The sequence below is a fragment of the Cherax quadricarinatus genome, chromosome 72, assembly GCF_038502225.1.
Source record: "Cherax quadricarinatus isolate ZL_2023a chromosome 72, ASM3850222v1, whole genome shotgun sequence".
NCBI lineage: Eukaryota > Metazoa > Arthropoda > Malacostraca > Decapoda > Parastacidae > Cherax > Cherax quadricarinatus.
Genome location: NC_091363.1, coordinates 11,327,998 through 11,352,761, shown reverse-complemented (window position 1 = coordinate 11,352,761; position 24,764 = coordinate 11,327,998). Strand labels below are relative to the sequence as shown.

At 41.3% G+C, this 24,764-nt stretch overlaps 1 protein-coding gene across 1 annotated transcript in view; it reads right to left on the bottom strand.

The window, feature by feature from the left end:
* rno (PHD finger protein rhinoceros) overlaps nucleotides 1-24,764 on the bottom strand; it is a gene marked incomplete at its 5' end in the record, with an annotated part of 156,789 nt that overhangs the window by 74,531 nt on the left and 57,494 nt on the right. Inside the window, 1 exon segment of the mRNA XM_070100420.1 lies at nucleotides 20,918-21,066. Coding sequence (XP_069956521.1) covers nucleotides 20,918-21,066 — 149 coding nt within the window.

The window sequence follows — 24,764 nt, the reverse complement described above, 5'->3', positions numbered from 1 at the left end:
ACTTCTTCCTCGGTTGTGTGCACTGTGTCCAGCACTTGGTGGTGTGCCCCACCTCTCCGTCTTTCTGGAGTCCCTTCTGTCTCCTCTGTGAACACTTCTTTGAATCTCTTGTTGAGTTCTTCACATACTTCCCGGTCATTTCCTGTTGTCTCTCCTCCTTCCTTCCTTAGCCTGATTACCTGGTCCTTGACTGTTGTTTTCCTCCTGATGTGGCTGTACAACAGTTTCGGGTCAGATTTGGCTTTCGCTGCTATGTCATTTTCATATTGTCTTTGGGCCTCCCTTCTTATCTGTGCATATTCATTTCTGGCTCTACGACTGTTCTCCTTATTCTCCTGGGTCCTTTGCCTTCTATATTTCTTCCATTCCCTAGCACACTTGGTTTTTGCCTCCCTGCACCTTTGGGTAAACCATGGGCTCATCCTGGCTTTTTCATTACTCCTGTTACCCTTGGGTACAAACCTCTCCTCAGCCTCCTTGCATTTTATTGCTACATATTCCATCATCTCATTAACTGGTTTCCCTGCCAGTTCTCTGTCCCACTGAACCCCGTTCAGGTAGTTCCTCATTCCTGTGTAGTCCCCTTTCTTGTAGTTTGGCTTCATTCGTCCTGGCCTTCCTGCTTCTCCCTCCACTTGTAGCTCTACTGTGTATTCGAAGCTTACAACCACATGGTCACTGGCCCCAAGGGGTCTTTCATATGTGATGTCCTCGATATCTGCACTACTGAAGGTGAATACTAAGTCCAGCCTTGCTGGTGTGTGTGTGTGTGTGTGTGTGTGTGTGTGTGTGTGTGCACATGTGAGTGTGAGTGCATATGTGTGAGTGCATACGTGCGAGTGCATATGTGTGAGTGCATATGTGTGAGTGCACATGTGTATGTGTGTGCGCGTGTGCACGTGTGCGTACGTGCACATGTACATGCGCCTGTTTGCGTGCGTGCTGGTGAGTGTGAACGTGATGTGTGTGCATTACATTGGGTTGAATGGTGATGAGTGACTTTAGGGATCTGACATAGTGTTGGAGTGTGCTAAAATAACATAAAGAGAGATTCAGAGGGAAACTGGTTAGCTTGACTTGAATCCTGGAGGGGTGGGGATGTTTTGGTCTGGAGGATCATTTGAATTGTAATATCTCCACACTTCCGGCAAAACAGCTTTTGAAAGAATGGCTGTGAATGTTTCGTTTTTTAGTTCACCCTACCTTATTGATGGGGGCTGGCCAATATGGTAAAAAAAAAATGCAACCCTTAGGACACTTTTATTATGAGATATTTAGCCCAGTGACTGAAAAAGCCCCAAGAAGCTGAAACATCTAATTAAGTGTCCTAAGTGTTGTATACCTGTCTTTATTCCCACAGCTTACCCTGTATAGGCAATGCCTAAAAAAAAAAAAAGTGATAGAGGAATAGCATAACAACATACTGACTGCTCTTTCGTCCCTCTCTGGTGATTTTCAGTAACTTACTGAACTGAACAGTACACCTTTTTGTATTTTTGTATGCATACAGTCATACCTACAAATTTTTTGAGGTTTACGTTCCTAAAGGTTCCATGAAATTTGAAACTGCAAATAACACAAAATTAAATCTGCACAAACAATTTATTTCAGATTTTGGTTATTTCGTTTTAGAGAAAATATCTCTAATATATTACTAATCTAATATTGTTAATATTGGCATTCATAAGAAATAATGACCAGAAAAAGAGAGATATTTGAACATGGGAGAGCCACTGAGGGAAAAAAAAAAAAAAAAAAAAAAAAAAAAAAAAAAAAAAAAAAAAAAAAAAAAAAAAAAACTGAATAACTTAAACTATTTGTGACTGTCCATTAGCAAAAAAGTTGGATAATTAAAAACCATAAATACAGAAGTCCATGAGTTTGTAGGTACAACTGTAAGTACAAGCACTTGCAGGAGTTTTCACCTGAGATACAGTAAGATTGTAACCAGTGCATTAAGCCATCAAGAGTTAAATCCCTTAAGTATTAATGATGAACAATGCTCAACCTTGAACTCTCTTCCTAATAACCTTAATAAGTCATGTCAAGACATTCTGGTCTCTCTCTCTACTTTTCAGACAAGAGCTCCATGTTGACAATGTGTATTCAATAACAAATCTAACATATGTCATATAAAGTCTTAAAGAGCTCTTTGCTGAAGAACCTGAAAATCTTTCTGAAGTTTGCCAGGTGCATGCATACTGCTGTGATCAACTGACTGAGATGCACCACCAATAATATGCTTTAACTTATGATTACCCCTAAATCATTTTGCTATTTTATTTTTCTGAAGTTGGGAGCCTCTGTTCCTAAAGCCTATATTCCATATCTGGACCTTTCTTTATTTTTTACCATTTTCATAACCTTATGGAATCCCGTAATTCCACAGATGATCACTCAATTTCAATTAAAATAAAATTCTCATGTGTGTACAAAAGGTGAAAATGAAAGACAAATAAAATGCTGTATAAAAAATGGAAAACACTCCATAAATAAGAAACCTGACAAGTCATTAACATATATCAGGTGTTAAAAAAATTCCTTCTATCAATTTATGAAAAATTCCAGACATAATCTGATGATTTTTTATTGTGCTTGGTGTTAATCAATAGCTTTCAGCTGTTCATGACATGACTTGCTAGTAAGTGACATTATATTGTAGAGCAATATTATAAGGAAACTGGTAAAATGAGAACACCAAGTCATCACCTACCTGACTGTATTATCATCTCCCCAAGGGGTTAAGGGATTACTTAGCAATGATTTTTCCTGATAAATTATTTTACTATGTTATACATAACACAAAATGCAACATTTTATTGCAATCTGGATGTTATTTTTAGATTTATAGTTTTCTGCTTTCTTAAAAAATCTTCAATATAGTATTGTATCCTCATAACTCTTGCATATGTATGAAAAAAAAGCCAGACAGACAGACAGACAGACAGACAGACAGACAGACAGACACACACACACACACACACACACACACACACACACACACACACACACACATACACATACAAGATTAGTGTGGAAGCTGGAGGACCAAGCAGGGATAACAGGGAAGGCACTACAGTGGATCAGAGAATACTTGTCAGGAAGACAACAGCGAGTTATGGTATGAGAGGTATAGACAAGATGGACAGAGACAGAATGTTGAAGAGATGGGACACAGCAACGAGGGGTCACAGGTGGAAGCTGAAGACTCAGATGCATCACAGGGATGTTAGGAAGTATTTCTACAATCACAGAGTTGTTAGGAAGTGGAATAGCCTGGGTAGTGATGTAGTGGAGGCAGGATCCATACATAGCTTTAAGAAGAGGCATGATAAAGCTCACGGAGCGTGAAGAGTTACCGGATAGCGGCCAGGTGAAGAGGCGGGGCCAGGAGCTGTGACTCGACCCCCACAACCACAACTAGGTGAGTACACACACATGAACGCGTGCACACACACACACACATGAATGCGTGCTCACACACACACACACACACACACACAGGACCCATATACAAGTATAGCTTTAAGCAGAGATATGATAAAGCTCACGGTTCAAAGAGAGTGACCTAGTAGCAACCAGTAAAGAGGTGGGGCCAGGAGCTAGGACTCGACCCCTGCAACCTCAACTAGGTGAATACACACACACACACACACACATTCAGGACCCTGTACACCGTGTATGTTAGGCCCATATTGGAGTATGCGGCACCAGTTTGGAACCCACACCTAGCCAAGCACGTGAAGAAACTAGAGAAAGTGCAAAGGTTTGCAACAAGACTAGTCCCAGAGCTAAGAGGTATGTCCTACGAGGAGAGGTTAAGGGAAATCAACCTGACGACACTGGAGGACAGGAGAGATAGGGGGGACATGATAACGACATACAAAATACTGAGAGGAATTGACAAGGTGGACAAAGACAGGATGTTCCAGAGATTGGACACAGTAACAAGGGGACACAGTTGGAAGCTGAAGACACAGATGAATCACAGGGATGTTAGGAAGTATTTCTTCAGCCACAGAGTAGTCAGTAAGTGGAATAGTTTGGGAAGCGATGTAGTGGAGGCAGGATCCATACATAGCTTTAAGCAGAGGTATGATAAAGCTCACGGCTCAGGGAGAGTGACCTAGTAGCGATCAGTGAAGAGGCGGGGCCAGGAGCTCGGACTCGACCCCCGCAACCTCAACTAGGTGAGTACAACTAGGCGAGTACATGCGCGCGCACACACACACACACACACACACACACACACACACACCACAGAGATGATGTGAAGCTGATGAGAAGAATTCAACTGGACGAGGACCAGGCAGAACTACAAAGGGATCTAGACAGACTGCAGGTCGGGTCCAGAAACTGGATCCTGGATTTCAACCTCACCAGGTGAAAACTCATGATGATTGGGGAAGGGCAAAGAAGACCACAGATGGAGTACAGTCTAGGGGAAGCCAGAGACTACAAACCTCAACTCAAGGACAAGGATCTTGGGGTAAGTATAACACCGGGCACATATCCTAAGGCGCACATCAACCAAATAACTGCTGCAGCATATGGGCGCCTAGCAAACCTAAGAATAGCAATCCGACATCTCAAAAAGGAATCATTCAGGACCCTGTACACTGTGCATGTCAGGCCTATATTGGAGTATGCAGCACCAGTTTCAAACCTACACCTAGCCAAGCATGTAAGGAAATTAGAGAAATTGCAAAGGTTTGCAATAAGACTAGTCCTAGAGCTAAGAGGCATGTCCTACGAGGAGAGGCCGTATATATACGTCTTACGAGCCAATGTTTTTGACGTATTAATCCACGTATTAATTCTAGCTGCTTCAAATTAAGGAGGAGAAAGCTGGTAGGCCCACATGTAAGAAAATGGGTCTCCATTCTCCATACACACATCAAGCTTCCAGATGCTAATAGCAGTTGTAGGAAAGTGTCCAGTGACTATATATGTGTATATATATTAAAGAACAATAGTAATAAAGAATTTTTTGTATTGCTGGTTTGTGTAAACAAGTTTTGTAAACAATTTAATGATAATAATGTTTGTGTGGTTATTATGTTGCATACAATGAGTGTATATATGTACATTGCACCTTACTTAGGTCTCACAGGCCACATAAGTTACTTGAAAAAAAAAAAATATTGGAAAATACAAAAAAACTTCAAATGGCAGTAAATATAAGTGTAACGGGTGAGTGGCATTAGCCAGTGTTGCCATATGTGGCTCATTTTCTCTGCAAACTTTACACCTCTGTATCTTGGCAAGTACTGATCGCAAAATTTTTTTTTTTTGGCTTAAAACACTCAGCAAATTAATTTTAACATTTTGGTAAGGATTTTTTTTTTTTCGAATATTTTGCGACACAGGGAGACAGTTTCATAATTGGGGTTGCAACAGTCAAAGGGTTAAGGGAAATCGACCTGATGACACTGGAGGACAGGAGAGATGGGGGGGGATATGATAACGGCATATAAAATACTGAGAGGAATTGACAAGGTGGACAGAGACAGGATGTTCCAGAAATGGCACACAGCAACAAGGGGTCACAAATGCAAGTTGAAGATTCAGATGAATCACAGGAATGTTAGGAAGTATTTCTTCAGTCACAGAGTTTTCAGGAAGTGGAATAATCTGGGAAGTGATATAGTGGAGGCAGGATCCGTACATAGCTTTAAAGAAGAAGTATGATAAAGCTCATGGAGCAGGAAGCGAGACCTAGTAGCGACCAATGACGAGGCGGGACCAGGAGCTGTGACTCGACCCCTGCAACCAAAACTGAGTGTACGTACACGTACATGTACACACACACACACGCACACACATACACACACACACACACATACACCCACCCCCACACACACACATGTACATATACACACACATGTAGATGTACATGCACACACACACACACACACACACACACACACACACGCAGAATGTGATTCGACCCCTGAAACCACACAGGCATGCATGCACGCACATACACACACTCAAAAGCCAAGTATCTATCAATAGGTGCCTTGACAACTAGTAACTACTACTATACACGAGTGTAATGCATGCACATATATATGCATACACACATACACGTGAGCCAATGTTAGCACCAAATACCACCAGTTATGAGCACTTGCTCACAATTGAAAGACCCAGGTTTGACCCTGGGGCAGGTGGAGACTTTTGACACGTTTTAATGCCAGTTGCTCCTGTTCCAGTACCAGTAAATAGGTACCATACCTGGGTGTTAGCAGACTGTTGTGGGTCAAGACCTAAGCACCATAAAGGACTGGGTGTTGAAAAGAGCAAGGGTAAGATGACAGCTCTTACACTGTATATGCAATAATGCAGAAAAAAGTCCTCACTCCCAGGAAAAATAAGTTTCTTTAATTAGCATTCATACTGTTTAGCTTTGTGTTTACAACAGCAAATGATGAATCAACTGACATAATAATTAATATTTATGAATTTTTTATTTTTAATTTTAAGCAAATATTCCTAGACTAGGATCTTTCTCCTCCATCAGGCTAACTTATACAAATATACAATACTTTCACCTAGTAATATAAAACATGCTGTACAATTTAGTGTTAAAGAAAATTTAAGTCTTTATACATAAATAATCCACACATAGGAGAATGAAACTTATGGTTAATGTTTTTGTCTGGCTTGGACTGTTAACTAGTCACAGAGTGTGATTATAATATATACAGTGGAACCTCTACTTACGAGTGCATCCACGTGCGAGTTTTTCCAGATACGAGCAGTCGCTTGGTCGATTTTTTGCTTCCAGACGCGAGCAAAATTTCCAGATGAGAGCGGGCCTCAAGGGAGGTTCCTTGACGCTGATGAGAATTAGTCTCCCCTTAGTGGTATATTTTTGTATAGTTTTTATTGACGTATTCTCTTTTTTTGGTCTCATTTGATAGAAAGGAAGATATACACCAGAAATAGATATGATTTTGATTGGTTTCATGATGAAAAGTACCCTGAAATTGAGCTCAAAGTAGCAGAAATGTTCTATTCTTTGGCAAGTTCAAGAGTAAACAAATGACATCACCATTCAATGCCTGTCTGGCACTTCTCCTCAACCTTCACATATTGGAAAGCTCTTCAACATGCTAGCAAAAGTGGGAGCAGATATCATCAGGTAGCAGTTACAGGCAACATGAAGCAGCAGTGGCACACATCATGAGGTAGCAGTGGCAGACAACATGAAGCAGCAGTGGCAGACATCATGAGGTAGCAGTGGCAGACAACATAAACCAACAGTGGCAGACAACATAAAGCAGCAGTGGCAGACAACATGAGGTAGCAGTGGCAGACAACATGAGGTAGCAGTGGCAGACAACATGAGGTAGCAGTGGCAGACAACATGAACCAGCAGTGGCAGACAACATGAAGCAACAGTGGCAGACATCATGAAGCAGCAGTGGCAGACATCATGAAGCAGCAGTGGCAGACATCATGAAGCAGCAGTGGCAGACATCATGAGGTGGCAGTGGCAGACAACATGAAGCAGCAGTGGCAAAGTGTAGCATTAAGAGTGTAGCATTAAGAGTGTAGCATTACGAGTGTAATATTAAGAGTGTAACATTAAGAGTGTAACATTAAGAGTGTAGCAATTAAGTGTAGCATTAAGAGTTTATCAATTAAGTGTAGCATTAAGAGTTATCAATTAAGTGTAGCATTAAGAGTTTATCAATTAAGTGTAGCATTAAGAGTGTAGCACTTAAAAGTCACTCTGTCTGACCTTTTTTGTGTTATCATAGGTTCTCTACACATGTAGTCAAGACAAGGAATGGCCGCTGTGGTGGCCCTATAAACCCCAACAACAACAATGGCTGCTGTCACCACCACTAGCCACATACGTAATGATATGTACGTATTTTATTCATTCTAGTGTATATATCATGTTATTAATATTGTTTATTATGTCATATTACATGAATTGTGATAGATAAATAGGCCATAGAGATGATATTAGGGAAATTATTGAAGCATTTTCTCGTGCCTGGAATTCCACTGGAACGAATTAATTCCATTTCAATTAATTTAAATGATGAAAATTGACTCTGCAAACGAGCAAATCCAGATGCGAGCAAGGTCATGGAACGGATTAAACTCGTAAGCAGAGGTTCCACTGCATGCATGCGCGTGCGCATGCACACGCACACACGCGCGCACACACACACATGTACACACACACACATGTACACACACGTACACACACACACACGTACACACACACACACATGTACACACACACACGTACACACACATACACACACACGTACACACACACACGACATGACGGAAGGAATAGACTCCGAAGTGTCCCTGTTTGCAGATGACACGAAGTTGATGAGAAGAATTCATTCGATCGAAGACCAGGCAGAACTACAAAGGGATCTGGACTGGCTGCAGACCTGGTCCAGCAACTGGCTCCTGGAGTTCAACCCCACCAAGTGCAAAGTCATGATGATTGGGGAAGGGGAAAGAAGACTGCAAATGGAATACAGTCTAGGGGGCCAGAGACTACAAACCTCACTCAAGGAAAAAGATCTTGGGGCGAGTATAACACTAGGCACATCTCCTGAACCGCACATCAACCAAATAACTGCTGCAGCATATGGGCGCCTAGCAAACCTCAGAACAGCATTCCGACATCTTAATAAGGAATCGTTCAGGGCCCTATACACCGTGTACGTTAGGCCCATATTGGAGTATGCGGCACCAGTCTGGAAGCCACACCTAGCCAAGCACATAAAGAAACTAGAGAAAGTGCAAAGGTTTGCAACAAGACTAGTCCCAGAGCTAAGAGGTATGTCCTACGAGGAGAGGTTAAGGGAAATCAACCTGACGACACTGGAGGACAGGAGAGATAGGGGGGACATGATAACGACATACAAAATATTGAGAGAAATTGACAAGGTGGACAAAGACAGGATGTTCCAGAGATGGGACACAGCAACAAGGGGACACAGTTGGAAGTTGAAGACACAGATGAAACACAGGGATGTTAGGAAGTATTTCTTCAGTCACAGAGAAGTCAGGAAGTGGAATAATTTTGGAAGCGATGTAGTGGAGGCAGGATCCATTCATAGCTTTAAGAAGAGGTATGATAAAGCTCATGGTGCGGGGAATGTGACCCAGTAGCGACCAGTGAAGAGGCGGGGCCAGGAGCTTGGACTCGACCCCTGCAACCTCAACTAGGTGACTGTACACACACACACACACACACACACACACACATACACACACACACACACACACACACACACACACACAGTGGACCCTTGGTTTTCATCGATCTTGGTTATCGCTGATTTTGGTTTGGGCCGACTTTTCTCGTCGATTTTTGGCTTTAGTTTTTGCCGATTACCTCCGTTTTCATCGATCATACGGAACCTGTCCAGTCCCCAGCGCACAGACAAAGCTGCCTCCCGCACACATTCTCAGCCAGTGTAGCATTGTTTCTCAGTCAGTGAACACATCCTGCCAGGTCGTACGAAACATTTCAAAATAATCCATTGTTTCTGCCACTTGTTTATCGTGTGTGACTGTTAAATAAGCGACCATGGCCCCAAAGGAAGTTCCTAGTGCCAGTGGTTTGGTAAAGAAAGTGAGGAACACCATAGAACTGAAAAAAGAAATCCTAAGAAAATATGAAAGTGGCATACGCATTGCTGAACGCAGCAGGATGTATGGGAAGTCGCCATCAACAATCAGCTCCATTGTGACAAAGAGAGAAGAAATCATGGAAGCTGATGTTACGAAAGGGGTGAATGAAATAACCAAACAGAGATCCCAAACAACTGAGCAAGAGCTTCATCTGCAACAGCAACGGACCACAGCTGAGGAAATTGCTTCAGAGGAGGAGGAAGAGAGACGGAAGAAGATGCCTTCTTCAAAGATTAAGGAGATCTGTGCAATGTGGACTAAAGTGCATTCATTTGTGGAGGAACATCACTCTGAGACATCTGTTGCAATCCATGCTGGTGACTTTTACAATGACAATGCCATGTCCCATTTTAGGCAAATCTTAAAGAGACGCCAGAAACAGACTTTTCTGGACAGATATTTTGTGCGACAGGGGTCCAGTGACTCTCAAGCTGGTCCTAGTAACAGTAAAAAACAAAGCAGGGAAGGGACCCCAGAGGACTTGGTACCTAGAGTCCTTATAGAGGGGGATTCCCCTTCCAAACAATAACCTATCTTCCCTCTCCCTTCCTCCCTGCCTTCTTTCCAGCAACAACAGCCTTCAATAAAGATAAATGTCATGTTTAATGTTCATTCTTTTGTGCATGTAAATGTATATTTAAGGAAAAAATAATTTTTGTAGATACTTCTGGGTGTCTGGAACGGATTAATTCAATATACATTATTTCTTATGGGGAAAATGGTTTTGGTTTCGGCCAATGGCTCTGGAATGGATTAAACACGAAAACCAAGGGTCCACTGTACTACCGTCCTGCCAAGTGAATGTAAAATGAAAGCCTGTAATTGTTTTACATGATGGTAGGATTGCTGGTGTTTTTTCTGTCTCATAAACATGCAAGGTTTCAGGTACGTCTTGCTACTTCTACTTACACTTAGGTCACACTACACATACATGTACAAGCATATATATACATACCCCTCTGGGTTTTCTTCTATTTTCTTTCTAGTTCTTGTTCTTGTTTATTTCCTCTTATCTCAATGGGGAAGTGGAACAGAATTCTTCCTCCGTAAGACATGCGTGTTGTAAGAGGCGACTAAAATGCCGGGAGCAAGGGGCTAGTAACCTCTTCTCCTGTATACAGTGGACCCCCGGTTCGCGATACTAATCCGTTCCTGAGAGCTCATCGTAAACCAAAAATATCGGAAAGCGAATCAATTTTCCCCATAAGAAATAATGGAAATCAAATTAATCCGTGCAAGACACCCAAAAGTATGAAAAAAAAAATTTTTACCACATGAAATATTAAGTTTAATGCAATAGAATAGTAATTACAATAACAACAATAACAAATAACAATAAATAACGAAAGAATAATTGACACTTACCTTTAATGAAGATCTGGTGATGATTGATGGGATGGGAGGAAGGGTGTGTGGGGATGGTGTTAGCACTTAGAAGGGGAATCCCCCTCCATTAGGACTTGAGGTAGCAAGTCCTTTTCCGGGGTTACTTCTTCTTCTTTTAATGCCATTAGGACCAGCTTGAGAGTCACTGGACCTCTGTCGCACAACATATCTGTCCATAGAGGCCTGTACCTCTCGTTCCTTTATGACTTTCCTAAAGTGGTTCACAACATTGTCAGTGTAATAGTCACCAGCACGGCTTGCAATAGCTGTCTGAGGGTGATTTTCATCCATGAAGGTTTGCACTTCAAGCCACTTTGCACAGATTTCCTTAATCTTTGAAGTAGGAATTCATGCACATATTTTTCAGCCGCTTTGTGGTCTGAACTGGCAGCCTCACCATGCTTAATCACACTATGTATACCACTACGATTCTTAAATCTTTCAAACCAACCTTTGCTGGCCTTTAAATTCACTCACATCACCACTAGTTGCAGGCAATTTTTTTACCAAATCATCATGCAACTGCCTAGCCTTTTCACAAATGATTGCTTGAGAGATGCTATCTCCTGCTAACTGTTTTTCATTTATCCACACCAATAACAGTCTCTCAACATTTTCTAACACTTGCGGTCGCTGTTTCGTAATCACAGTTGCACCTTTTGCAAGAACAGCTTCCTTGATTGCCATTTTCTTGCTCACTATAGTAGAGATGGTTGATTGGGGTTTACTATACAACCTGACCAGCTCCGACACACGCACTCCACTTCCATACTTCGCAATTATCTCTTTCTTCATTTCAACAGTCATTAGCACCCTTGGTCTCGAAGGGTTGGCACTGGGAGCTTTCTTGGGGCCCATGGCGACTTATTTTGCAAAAACAGGCACCAAAAACAGTGATAATATGGATAATATGGAATGTACCGAATGTATCCTTAGATGCGCGCACACTGGCTGGCTTGTAAACACTGGCACACACGGGGCAGTTGAGGCCACACATGGACATGTCTCGTACGAACCACATCGCATACCGGGTTTTGAATCGGGAAGCGAGGCAAATTTTCTGTGATATAATGCATCGGTTACCGGATTTATCGGATACCGATAGCATCGCAAACCGGGGGTCCACTGTATATTACTAAATTTGAAAGGAGAAACTTTCGTTTTTCCTTTTGGGCCACCCCGCCTCGGTGGGATACGGCCTGTGTGTTGAAAGAAAAGAAAGATATAGATGTATATTTGCTATGTAGTAGGTTGGTAGACACCAGCCACCCAGGGAGGTACTACCGCCCTGCCAAGTGAATGTAAAATGAAAGCCTGTAATTGTTTTACATGATGGTAGGATTGCTGGTGTTTTTTCTGTCTCATAAACATGCAAGGTTTCAGGTACGTCTTGCTACTTCTACTTACACTTAGGTCACACTACACATACATGTACAAGCATATATATACACAGCCCACTGGGTTTTCTTCTATTTTCTTACTAGTTCTTGTTCTTGTTTATTTCCTCTTATCTCCATGGAAAAGAGGAACAGAATTCTTCCTCCGTAAGCTACGCGTGTTGTAAGAGGCGACTAAAATGCCAGGAGCAAGGGGCTAGTAACCCCTTCTCCTGTATATATTACTAAATGTGAAAGGAGAAACTTTTTGTTTTTCCTTTTGGGCCACCCCGCCTCAGTGGGATACGACCAGTGTGTTGAAAGAAGAAAGATATGTATATTCTAGGTAGTAGGTTGGTAGACAGCAACCCCCCAGGGAGGTACTACCGTCCTGCCAAGTGAGTGTAAAACAAAAGCCTGCAATTGTTTTACATGATGGTAGGACTGCTGGTGTCCTTTTTCTGTCTCATAAACATGCAAATTTCAGGTACGTTTTGCTATTTCTACTTACACTTAGGTCACACTACACATACAAGTACAAGCATATACATATATATACACACCCCTCTGGGTTTTCTTCTGTTTTTTTCTAATTCTTGTCCTTGCTTATTTCCTCTTATCTCTATGAAAAAGTGGAACAGAATTCTTCCTCCATAAGCCATGCGTGTTGTTAGAGGTGACTAAAATGCCGGAAGCAAGGGGCTAGTAACCCCTTCTCCTGTATAAATTACTAAATTTCGTTTTTCCTTTTGGGCCAAGCTGCCTCGTTGGGATTCAGCGAGCTTGTTGAAAATATATACAGTGGACCCCCGGTTAACGATATTTTTTCACTCCAGAAGTATGTTCAGGTGCCAGTACTGACCGAATTTGTTCCCATAAGGAATATTGTGAAGTAGATTAGTCCATTTCAGAGCCCCAAACACGTACAAACGCACTTACATAAATACACTTACATAATTGGTCGCATTCGGAGGTGATCGTTATGCGGGGGTCCACTGTATATATATTTCTTTCAACACACCGGCTGTATCCCACCGAGGCGGGGTGGCCCAAAAGGAAAACCGGAAGTTTCTCCTTTCAAATTTAGTAATATATACAGGAGAAGAGGTTACTAGCCCCTTGCTCCCGTCATTTTAGTTGCCTCTTACAACATGCATGGCTTAAGGAGGACGAATTCTGTTCCACTTTCCCATGGAGATAAGAGGAAATAAACAAGAATAAGAACTAGAAAGAAAATAGAAGAAAACCCAGAGGGGTGTGTATATATGTGCTTGTACATGTATGTGTAGTGTGACCTAAGTGTAAATAGAAGTAGCAAGACATACCTGAAACCTTGCATGTTCATGAGACAGAAAAAAGGACACCAGCAATCCTACCATCATGTAAAACAATTACAGGCTTTCATTTTACACTGACTTGGCAGGACAGTAGTACCTCCCTGGGCGGTTGCTGTCTACCAACCTACTACCTATGATATATATATATATACATATATAGATATATATATATTTTTTTTCAACAAGTCAGCTGTCTCCCACCGAGGCAGGGTGACCCAAAAAGAAAGAAAATCCCCAAAAAGAAAATACTTTCATCATCATTCAACACTTTCACCTTACTCACACATAATCACTGTTTTTGCAGAGGTCCTCAGAACACAACAGTTTAGAAGCATATACGTATAAAGATACACAACATATCCCTCCAAACTGCTAATATCCCAAACCCCTCCTTTAGAGTGCAGACATTGTACTTCCCATTTCCAGGACTCAAGTCCGGCTATATGAAAATAACCAGTTTCCCTGAATCCCTTCACTAAATATTACCCTGCTCACACTCCAACAGATCGTCAGGTCCCAAATACCATTCGTCTCCATTCACTCCTATCGAACACTCTCATGCACGCCTGCTGGAAGTCCAAGCCCCTCACCCACAAAACCTCCCTTACCCCATCCTTCCAACCTTTTCGAGGACAACCCCTACCCCTCCTTCCTTCTCCTACAGATTTAAATGCTCTCCATGTCATTCTACTTTGATCCATTCTCTCTAAATGACCAAACCACCTCAACAACCCCTCTTCAGCCCTCTGACTAATACTTTTATTAACTCCACACCTTCTCCTAATTTCCACACTCCGAATTTTCTGCATAATATTTACACCACACATTGCCCTTAGACAGGACATCTCCACTGCCTCCAACCGCCTCCTCGCTGCTGCATTCACAACCCAAGCTTCACACCCATATAAGAGTGTTGGTACTACTACTTTCATACATTCCCTTCTTTGCCTCCATAGATAACGTTTTTTGACTCCACATATACCTCAACGCACCACTCACCTTTTCTCCTTCATCAATTCTATGATTAACCTCATCCATCATAAATCCATCCGCCGACATGTCAACTCCCAAGTATCTGAAAATATTCACTCCTCCCATACTTCTCCTCCCAAATTTGATATCCAATTTTTCTTTATCTAAATCATTTGATACCCTCATCACCTTACTCTTTTCTATGTTCATTTTCAACTTTCTACCTTTACACACACTCCCAAACTCATTCACTAACCTTCGCAATTTTTCTTTAGAATCTCCCATAAGCACAGTATCATCAGCAAAAAGTAACTGTGTCACTTCCCATTTTGTATTTGATTCCCCATAATTTAATCCCACCCCTCTCCTGAACACCCTAGCATTTACTTCTTTTACAACCCCATCTATAAATATATTAAACAACCATGGTGACATTACACATCCTTGTCTAAGACCTACTTTTACCGGGAAGTAGTCTCCTCCTCTTCTACACACCCTAACCTGAGCCTCACTATCCTCATAAAAACTCTTTACAGCATTTAGTAACTTACCACCTATTCCATATACTTGCAACATCTGCCACATTGCTCCCCTATCCACTATCATATGCCTTTTCTAAATCCATAAATGCAATAAAACTTCCCTACCTTTATCTAAATACTGTTCACATATATGCTTCAATGTAAACACTTGATCTACACGTCCCCTACCCACTCTGAAACCTCCTTGCTCGTCCGCAATCCTACATTCTGTCTTACCTCTAATTCTTTCAATAATAACCCTACCGTACACTTTTCCTGGTATACTCAATAAACTTATTCCTCTATAATTTTTACAATCTCTTTTGTTCCCCTTCCCTTTATATAAAGGGACTATACATGCTCTCTGCCAATCCCTAGGTACCTTCCCCTCTTTCATACATTTATTAAACAAAAGTACCAACCACTCCAACACTATATCTCCCCCTGCTTTTAACATTTCTGTCATGATCCCATCAGTTCCGGCTGCTTTAAACCCTTTCATTCTATGTAATGCCTCACGTACCTCCCTCACACTTACATTCTGCTCTTCTTCACTCCTAAAAGATGGCATACCTCCCTGGCCAGTGCATGAAATTACCGCCTCCCTTTCTTCCTCAACATTTAAAAGTTCCTCAAAATATTCTCGCCATCTACCTAATACCTCCCTCTCCCCATCTACTACTCCCCTACTCTGTTTTTAAATGACAAATCCATACGTTCCCTAGGCTTTCTTAACTTGTTTAACTCACTCCAAAATTTTTTCTTATTTTCATTAAAATTTCTTGACAGTGCCTCTCCCACTCTATCATCTGCTCTCCTTTTGCACTCTCTCACCACTCTGTTCACCTTTCTTTTACTCTCCATATACTCTGCTCTTCTTATAACACTTCTGCTTTGTAAAAACCTCTCATAAGCCAACTTTTTCTCTTTTATCACACCCTTTACTTCATCATTCCACCAATCACTCCTCTTTCCTCCTGCCCCCACCCTCCTATAACCACAAACTTCTGCCCCACATTCTAATACTGCATTTTTAAAACTCATCCAACCCTCTTCAGTCCCCCCACTACTCATCTTTGCACTAGCCCACCTTTCTATCAATAGTCACTTATATCTCACCCGAACTTCCTCCTCCCTTAGTTTATACACTTTCACTTCCCTCCTACTTGTTGTTGCCACCTTCCTCTTTTCCCATCTACCTCTTACTCTAACTGTAGCTACAACTAAATAATGATCCGATATATCAGTTGCCCCTCTATAAACATGTACATCCTGGAGCCAACCCATTAACCTTTTATCCACCAATACATAATCTAACAAACTACTTTCATTACGTGCTACATCATACCTTGTATATTTATTTATCCTCTTTTTCATAAAATATGTATTACTTATTACCAAATTTCCTTCTACACATAGCTCAATTACAGGCTCCCCATTTACATTTACCCCTGGCACACCAAATTTACCTACTACTCCCTCCACAACATTTTTACCCACTTTAGCATTGAAATCCCCAACCACAAGTACTCTCACACTTGGTTCAAAACTCCCCACACATTCACTCAACATTTCCCAAAATCTCTCTCTCTCCTCTACACTTCTCTCTTCTCCAGGTGCATATACACTTACTATAACCCACTTTTCACATCCAACCTTTATTTTACTCTACATAATCCCAAGTATCTGAAAACATTCACTTCTTCCATACTACTCCTCCCCAATTTGATATCCAATTTTTCTTTATCTAAATCATTTGAAATCCTCATCACCTTACTTTTTTCTATGTTCACTTTCAACTTTCTACCTTTACACACACTCCCAAACTCATCCACTAACCTTTGCAATTTTTCTTTAGAATCTCCCATAAGCACAGTATCATCAGCAAAAAGCAACTGTGCCAATTCCCATTTTGTATTTAATTCCCCATAATTTAATCCCACCCCTCTCCTGAACACCCTAGCATTTACTTTTTTTACAACCCCATCTATAAATACACCTACCATCCGACTTACGACCGAGTTTGGTTCCGAGAAACCGGTCGTAAGTCGAAATGGTCGTAAGTCGAATTTTACTACTGAATATCAACAAAACATTTTTGTAATGACTTTATTTTATTGTTTTATTTTGGTATTTCATGTTTTACTTTACTTTTTATGTTGTTAGTACTGTATTTTATACTGTAAAGTTTAGGATAAACACTGTGTACAACACAAATAGTTGTTTATTTCCCAGAAATTTGGCATAAAAAACACGGTCGTAAGTCGAGTGGTTGTAAGTCGAGCAGGTCGTAAGTCGGATGGTAGGTGTATACAGAGGACCCCCGCATACCGTTGGCATCACATAACGTTAAATCCGCATACGGATACATTTTATTGCTAAGATTTTGCCTCGCATACCGCTAAAAAACCCGCTCAACGCTATTCGTCTGAGACGCGTCTATGTGAGGCCCGAGCCAGCCTCACATGTTCCGCCGGTGGCATTGTTTACAAGCCAGCCTCCGCGGTAACATCCAAGCATACAATCGGAACATTTCGTATTATTACAGCGTTTTTGGTGATTTTATCTGCAAAATAAGTGACCATGGGCCCCAAGAAAGCTTCTAGTGCCAACCCTGTGGTAAAAAGGGTGAGAAATATTATTGAAATACTGTGGTACCATGGTCAACTGCTGATGCTGCTGCTGCTGCTGTAGCACTGTCAGCTGCTGCTGTTGCTGCTGTAGCACTGTCAGCTGCTGCTGCTGCTGTAGCACTGTCAGCTGCTGCTGCTGCTGCTGCACTGTCAGCTGCTACTGTAGCACTGTCAGCTGCTGCTGCTGCTGTAGCACCGTCAGCTGCTGCTGCTGCTGCTGCACCATCAGCTGCTGCTGCTGCTGTAGTACCATCTGCTGCTGCTGTAGTACCGTCTGCTGCTGCTGTAGCACTGTCAGCTGCTGCTGTAGCACTGTCAGCTGCTGTAGCACTGTCAGCTGCTGCTGCTGCTGTAGCACCGTTGTTGGTGTGGCTTATTGAGAATACCAAGAAACAATTAACCCCAGAGGGTTAGCCACCCAGGATAACCCAAAAAAGTCAGTGTCATCGAAGACTGTCTAAATTATTTCCATTGGGGTCCGTAATCTTGTCTCCCAGGATGCAACCCACATCAGTCGACTAACACCCAGGTGAACAGGGAAAAATGCCTGGAACTAGTGCTCATATTGGTGAATTTAAAGCCAGCAAAGGTTGGTTTGAGAGATTTAAGAATCATAGTGGCATACACAGTGTGATAAGGCCTGTTCTGGAAGAAAATGCCAAACAGGACCTACAGTACTCAGGAGGAAAAGGCACTCCCAGGACACAGTGTCTCATCAGTCATTGCTGCATCTTCAATAAAGGTGTCATTTATTCTTCATTTAGTAGAGTAGTACATGCACAATATATATTGTGCATGTACTACTCTACTATTGTGCATGTATCCTTCTCTTTGTGTGTAGGAAAATGTATATTTCATGTGGTAAAATTTTTTTTTCATACTTTTGGGTGTCTTGCACGGATTAATTTGATTTCCATTATTTCTTATGGGGAAAATTCATTCGCATAACGATAATTTCGCATAACAATGATCTCTCAGGAACGGATTAATATCGTTATGCGGGGGTCCACTGTATAGTGGAACCTCTACTTGCAAGCGCATCCATGTGCGAGTTTTCCCAAATACGAGCAATCGATCATTCAATCTTTTGCTTCCATACACGAGCGAAATTTCCATAAACGAGCGGGCCTCAAGGGAGGTTCCTTGATGCTGGTGAGAGGCTCTAGCTCTTGATCTAGGGAATTGGATCTCATTTGTTTGTTGGACTATCTTATTGAAACTTGGGCAATGCATGATGGAAAGATTCTTAACGTACACCAAAAATGAAAGAAATCGAACCATAAATAATGGAGCTCACTTCTCGGCACTTAGCCTCCCCTTAGTGGTATTTCCGTATGGTTTTTATGTTCGGGAGAGGGGTGGGATTAAATTATGGGGAATCAAATACAAAATGGGAATTGACACAGTTGCTTTTTGCTGATGATACTGTACTTATGGGAGATTCTAGAGAAGGGTTGCAAGGGTTAGTGGATGAGTTTGGGGGTGTGTGTAAAGGTAGAAAGTTGAAAGTGAACATAGAAAAGAGTAAGGTGATGAGGGTATCAAATGATTTTGATAAAGAAAAATTGGATATCAAATTGGGAGTATGGAAGAAGTGAATGTTTTCAGATACTTGGGAGTTGACGTGTCGGCGGATGGATTTATGAAGGATGAGGCTGATCATAGAATTGATGAGGGAAAAAAGGTGAGTGGTGCATTGAGGTATATGTGGAGACAAAAATCATTATCTATGGAGGCAAAGTATAGTAGTACCAACAATCTTATATGGGTGTGAAGCTTGGGTTGTGAATGCAGCAGCGAGGAGGCGGTTGGAGGCAGTGGAGATATCCTGTCTAACAGCGATGTGTGGTGTAAATATTATGCAGAGAATTTGGAGTGTGGAAATTAGGCGAAGGTATGGAGTTAATAAAAGTATTAGTCAGAGGGCTGAAGAGGGGTTGTTGAGGTGGTTTGGTCATTTAGAGGAGACTGAATCAGAGTAGAATGACATGCAGTGTGTATAAATCTGCAGGGGAAGGAAAGTAGGGTAGGGGTCATCCTCAAAAAGGTTGGAGGGAGGGGTTAAAGGAGGTTTTGTGAGCGAGGGTCTTGGACTTCCAGGAAGAGTGTGTGAGCATGTTAGATAGGAGTAAATGGAGACGAATGGTTTTTGGGACCTGGCGAGCTGTTAGTGTGTGAGCAGGGTAATATTTAGTGAAGGAATTCAGGGAAACCGGTTATTTTTATACAGACGGACTTGAGTACTGGAAATGGGAAGTACAATGCCTGCACTTTAAAGGAGGGGGTTAGGATATTGGTAGTTTGGAGGGATATGTTATATATCTTTATATATGCTTGTAAATTGTTACATCTGGGTGCCTCTGCAAAGACAGTGATTATGTATGAGTGAGGTGAAAGTGTTGAATGATGAAAGCATGTATTTTCTTTTTGGGGATTTTCTTTCTTTTTGGGTCACCCTTCTTCTGGCCTTCACAGATGCTATCTTGGTGAAGCATCCTTTATATACAACTTTCCTCATATGAATCTAGTTTTGGCTTTGTCTCTGTGGATGCCTTCCTTTCTTATTACATTGTCAAGTGTTCCAAACTTCAGAACACTTGTGTCTTAACCTGATTTTTTATCTCCCACGTACCTCTACTTTCCTCCTCATCCTACTATTACTACTACTACTACTACTACTACTACTACCACCACCACTGCCTCTACCACTACTTCTATCATTATACTACTACCTTCTCTCAGTCTACTCCCAGCCCCACCATCCTTTTATGTATGTATACTGGTTCCCTTCGCTTTGTGCTTTTATGTGACTAGTTAATGGTCCAAGTTGGACCAAAACATCGTCATAAATTTCATTCTCCTATTTGTGGGTTATTTGTGTACTGTTCCAGTCACAGTACTGTGAATTTTTATTCCTTACAGTCATTATGTATACACCCTGCATTGCAATTTTTAACCTTTATCTTGTCTGACTGTGCAATGAAAAAATACGGCATTTGGTGACTTACCGATCTACAGACATCACAGATAACATCCTCATCAAACTCGATGGAGAGAGACTCCTCTGTTTTGAGCAACTTGTGGATGTTTTCCCAGCACGTCTCCTCAAGATGTTCGATAATCATTTCAAATATCAGTGAAGGAACTGGTGCTGCACCTGCAAAATATATAATACAATTTGAGCAAAACAAAACGATGTATCTTATTCTTAGGGAAAGTGCACAACATACAATAAAAAAAAAATTCCTCTTCGATGCCCTTCTTGACTGGGTCTTATTTTTGAAAATCTAATGCTTTGAAAATTAAAATATCAATGATTGACAGTATGTCAAACTGGAAAAGGTAGAGAGAAAGTTTTGCAGAGCAAATTTCTATTCTGAAGCCGTTTCACTCAATCTTAAGCTTTATTATGACTTGAAAAGTTTGCTCAGCACTGACTAAAATGTCAGAATACAAACACACTTGCGAACTCACTCTCTCTCCTTACCATACTTGTCATCATCAAACTGGAAAATTTGTAAAACTGTATGTGAAAAATTAAGTTATACTGCTATAAGAGACAAAAAGAAGCGAAGAAAGAACAACCAGGAACAGATTTTCATCCATATACAGCCTCTCCTCACTTAGCAATGTACTCGTTTACTGACAACTAGGACTTATGACGGGCTCTCTGACCAGTATGTATACCTAAATAATGCATATTAGAGCTGATTTCATTTATTCTGTTTATTACAATATATAGTACACTACTCTATAAACATTTAAAAATATACCAGAAATGTTATAAATGGGGCAAAGGTGACATTAAAACAATATCAAAGATGGTTGACACAAACCAACTACCATTATAGTATGCTCCTCACTTAGTGATGAATTCATTTACCTATGTGGTCTTAGGAATGTAACTCCGTCGTTAAGTGAGGAGAGGTTGTATACAGTATCTGGGGGGATACATTCTAAGACCTACTGCAGATACCCAAAACTGTGGATAATAGTGAACCTTACATATAAGTCACATTTCATTTACTTATGCACTTATTAAAAAGTTTAACTGATAAATTATGCACAATAAGTGGAAAATTAGCATTTTTCACTGATGGGAAGCATTTCACGGCTTCTCTTAGGCTTTGAAGAACTCCCACCATCACTACTTTTGTGCTCTGGTGTCATTATTAAGCAAAATTAAGGGTTATTTTTGGTCCACAGTAAACTGTGGATAACTGAAACCACACCCACGGATATGGGGATCCTACCGTACTATGAAGTAATGTTTTTCTTCAAACTTGTACAGCATGATAAGAGCTCCACAAGAACAAAAATGCTATTGTAAACAAAAGGATAATCCTGGCCTCGTGTTTCTTCACATCACTGTAGGCAATTTGCTCTTATCCTCAGCGAAAAAACTGACAATGCAATTTTAGCAAGAGAACAAGAGAAGAAAGTGAAGAATGGAAATATATGACACAGCTGCACAACACCTCAGGACCATGTAAGGCAGACCACAAACCCATGGCTATTCTATCAGCTAAATATTAATACTGTACCAGCAAAATAAATCCCAGCAGATGTACAAATAGAAGAGCAGGATTTTTTTTTTTTGTAAAATCCAAAGACTATAACTAACTCTTACAATCCCTGAAATGTTACAGAATCTTTTTCTAAAAGTAATGATACTAAAAATGAAAATTTTGATGGGAAACTTATGGAATTACACAGGTGCAAAATTGGTAGCCTGAGTGCAATAAATGCATTGACAATTTTGCTCATTTTGAGTCCTATTTTAAGCCAATTCCAAAGCTCAATTCAACCCAATTCCTAATTACAGTGGACCCCCGCATACCGTTGGCCTTACATAACGTTAAATCCGCATACCGATACATTTTATCGCTAAGATTTTGCCTCGCATACCGCTAAAAAACCAGCTCAACGCTGTTCGTCCGAGACGCGTCTAATGTGCGGCCTTAGCCAGCCTCACATGTTCCACCGGTGGCATTGTTTACCAGCCAGCCTCCGCGGTAACATCCAAGCATACAATCGGAACATTTCGTATTATTACAGTGTTTTTGGTGATTTTATCTGCAAAATAAGTGACCATGGGCCCCAAGAAAGCTTCTAGTGCCAACCCTACAGGAATAAGGGTGAGAATTACTATAGAGATGAAGAAAGAGATCATTGATAAGTATGAAAGTGGAGTGCGTGTCTCCGAGCTGACCAGGTTGTATAATAAACCCCAGTCAACCATCGCTACTATTGTGGGCAACAAAAAGGAAATCAAGGAAGCTGTTCTTGCCAAAGGTTCAACTGTGTTTTCGAAACAGAGATCGCAAGTGATGGAAGATGTTGAGAGACTCTTATTGGTGTGGATAAATGAAAAACAGATAGCAGGAGATAGCATCTCTCAAGTGATCATAAGTGAAAAGGCTAGGAAGTTGCATCAGGATTTAATTAAAAAAATGCCTGCAACTAGTGATGATGTGAGTGAATTTACGGCCAGCAAAGGTTGGTTTGAAAGATTTAACAAGCGTAGTGGCATACATAGTGTGATAAGGCATGGTGAGGCTGCCAGTTCGGACCACAAAGCAGCTGAAAAATATGTGCAGGAATTCAAGGAGTACATAGAAAGTGAAGGACTGAAACCTGAACAAGTGTTTAATTGTGATGAAACAGGCCTGTTTTGGAAGAAAGTGCCAAGCAGGACCTACATTACTCAGGAGGAAAATGCACTCCCAGGACATAAGCCTATGAAAGACAGGCTTACTCTGTTGATGTGTTCCAATGCTACTGGTGATTGCAAAGTGAAGCCTTTATTAGTGTATCACTCAAACTCCCAGAGCGTTCAGACAAAAGAATATCCTCAAGGCTAATTTGTGTGTGCTGTGGAGGGCAAACAGTAAGGCATGGGTCACTAGAGACTTTTTCTATGACTGGTTACACCATGCATTTGCCCCCAATGTGAAAGATTACCTAACTGAAAAGAAATTAGACCTTAAGTGCCTCCTGGTGTTAGACAATGCCCCTGGTCATCCTACAGACGTGGCAGAGCGACTTTATGGAGACATGAAGTTCATTAAGGTGAAGTTTTTGCCTCCTAATACCACTCCTCTCCTGCAGCCCATGGACCAGCAGGTTATTGCAAACTTCAAAAAACTGTACACAAAAGCTCTGTTTGAAAGGTGCTTTGTAGTGACCTCAGAAACTCAACTGACTCTAAAAGAGTTTTGGAGAGATCACTTTAATATCCTCAATTGTGTAAACCTTATAGGTAAGGCTTAGGAGGGAGTGACTAAGAGGACCTTGAACTCTGCTTGGAAGAAACTGTGGCCAGAATGTGTAGACAAAAGGGATTTTGAAGGATTTGAGGCTAACCCTGAGAGGAGTATGCCAGTTGAGGAATCAATTGTGGCACTGGGGAAGTCCTTGGGGTTGGAGGTTAGTGGGGATGATGTGGAAGAGTTGGTGGAGGAGGACAATGAAGAACTAACCACTGATGAGCTGCTAGATCAACTTCAACAGCAAGAGGCCAGACCTGAGGAAACTGGTTCGGAGGAGGGGAGAGAGAAATTGAAGAAGTTGCCTACTACAAAGATTAAGGAAATCTGTGCAATGTGGCTGAAAGTGCAAACCTTTATGGATGAAAATCACCCTCACACAGCTATTGCAAGCCGTGCTGGTGACTATTACACTGACAATGTTGTGAAACACTTTAGGGAAGTCATAAAGGAACGAGAGGTACAGGCCACTATGGACAGATATGTTGTGCGACAAAAGTCCAGTGACTCTGAAGCTGGTCCTAGTGGCATTAAAAGAAGAAGGGAAGTAACCCCAGAAAAGGACTTGACACCTCAAGTCTTATTG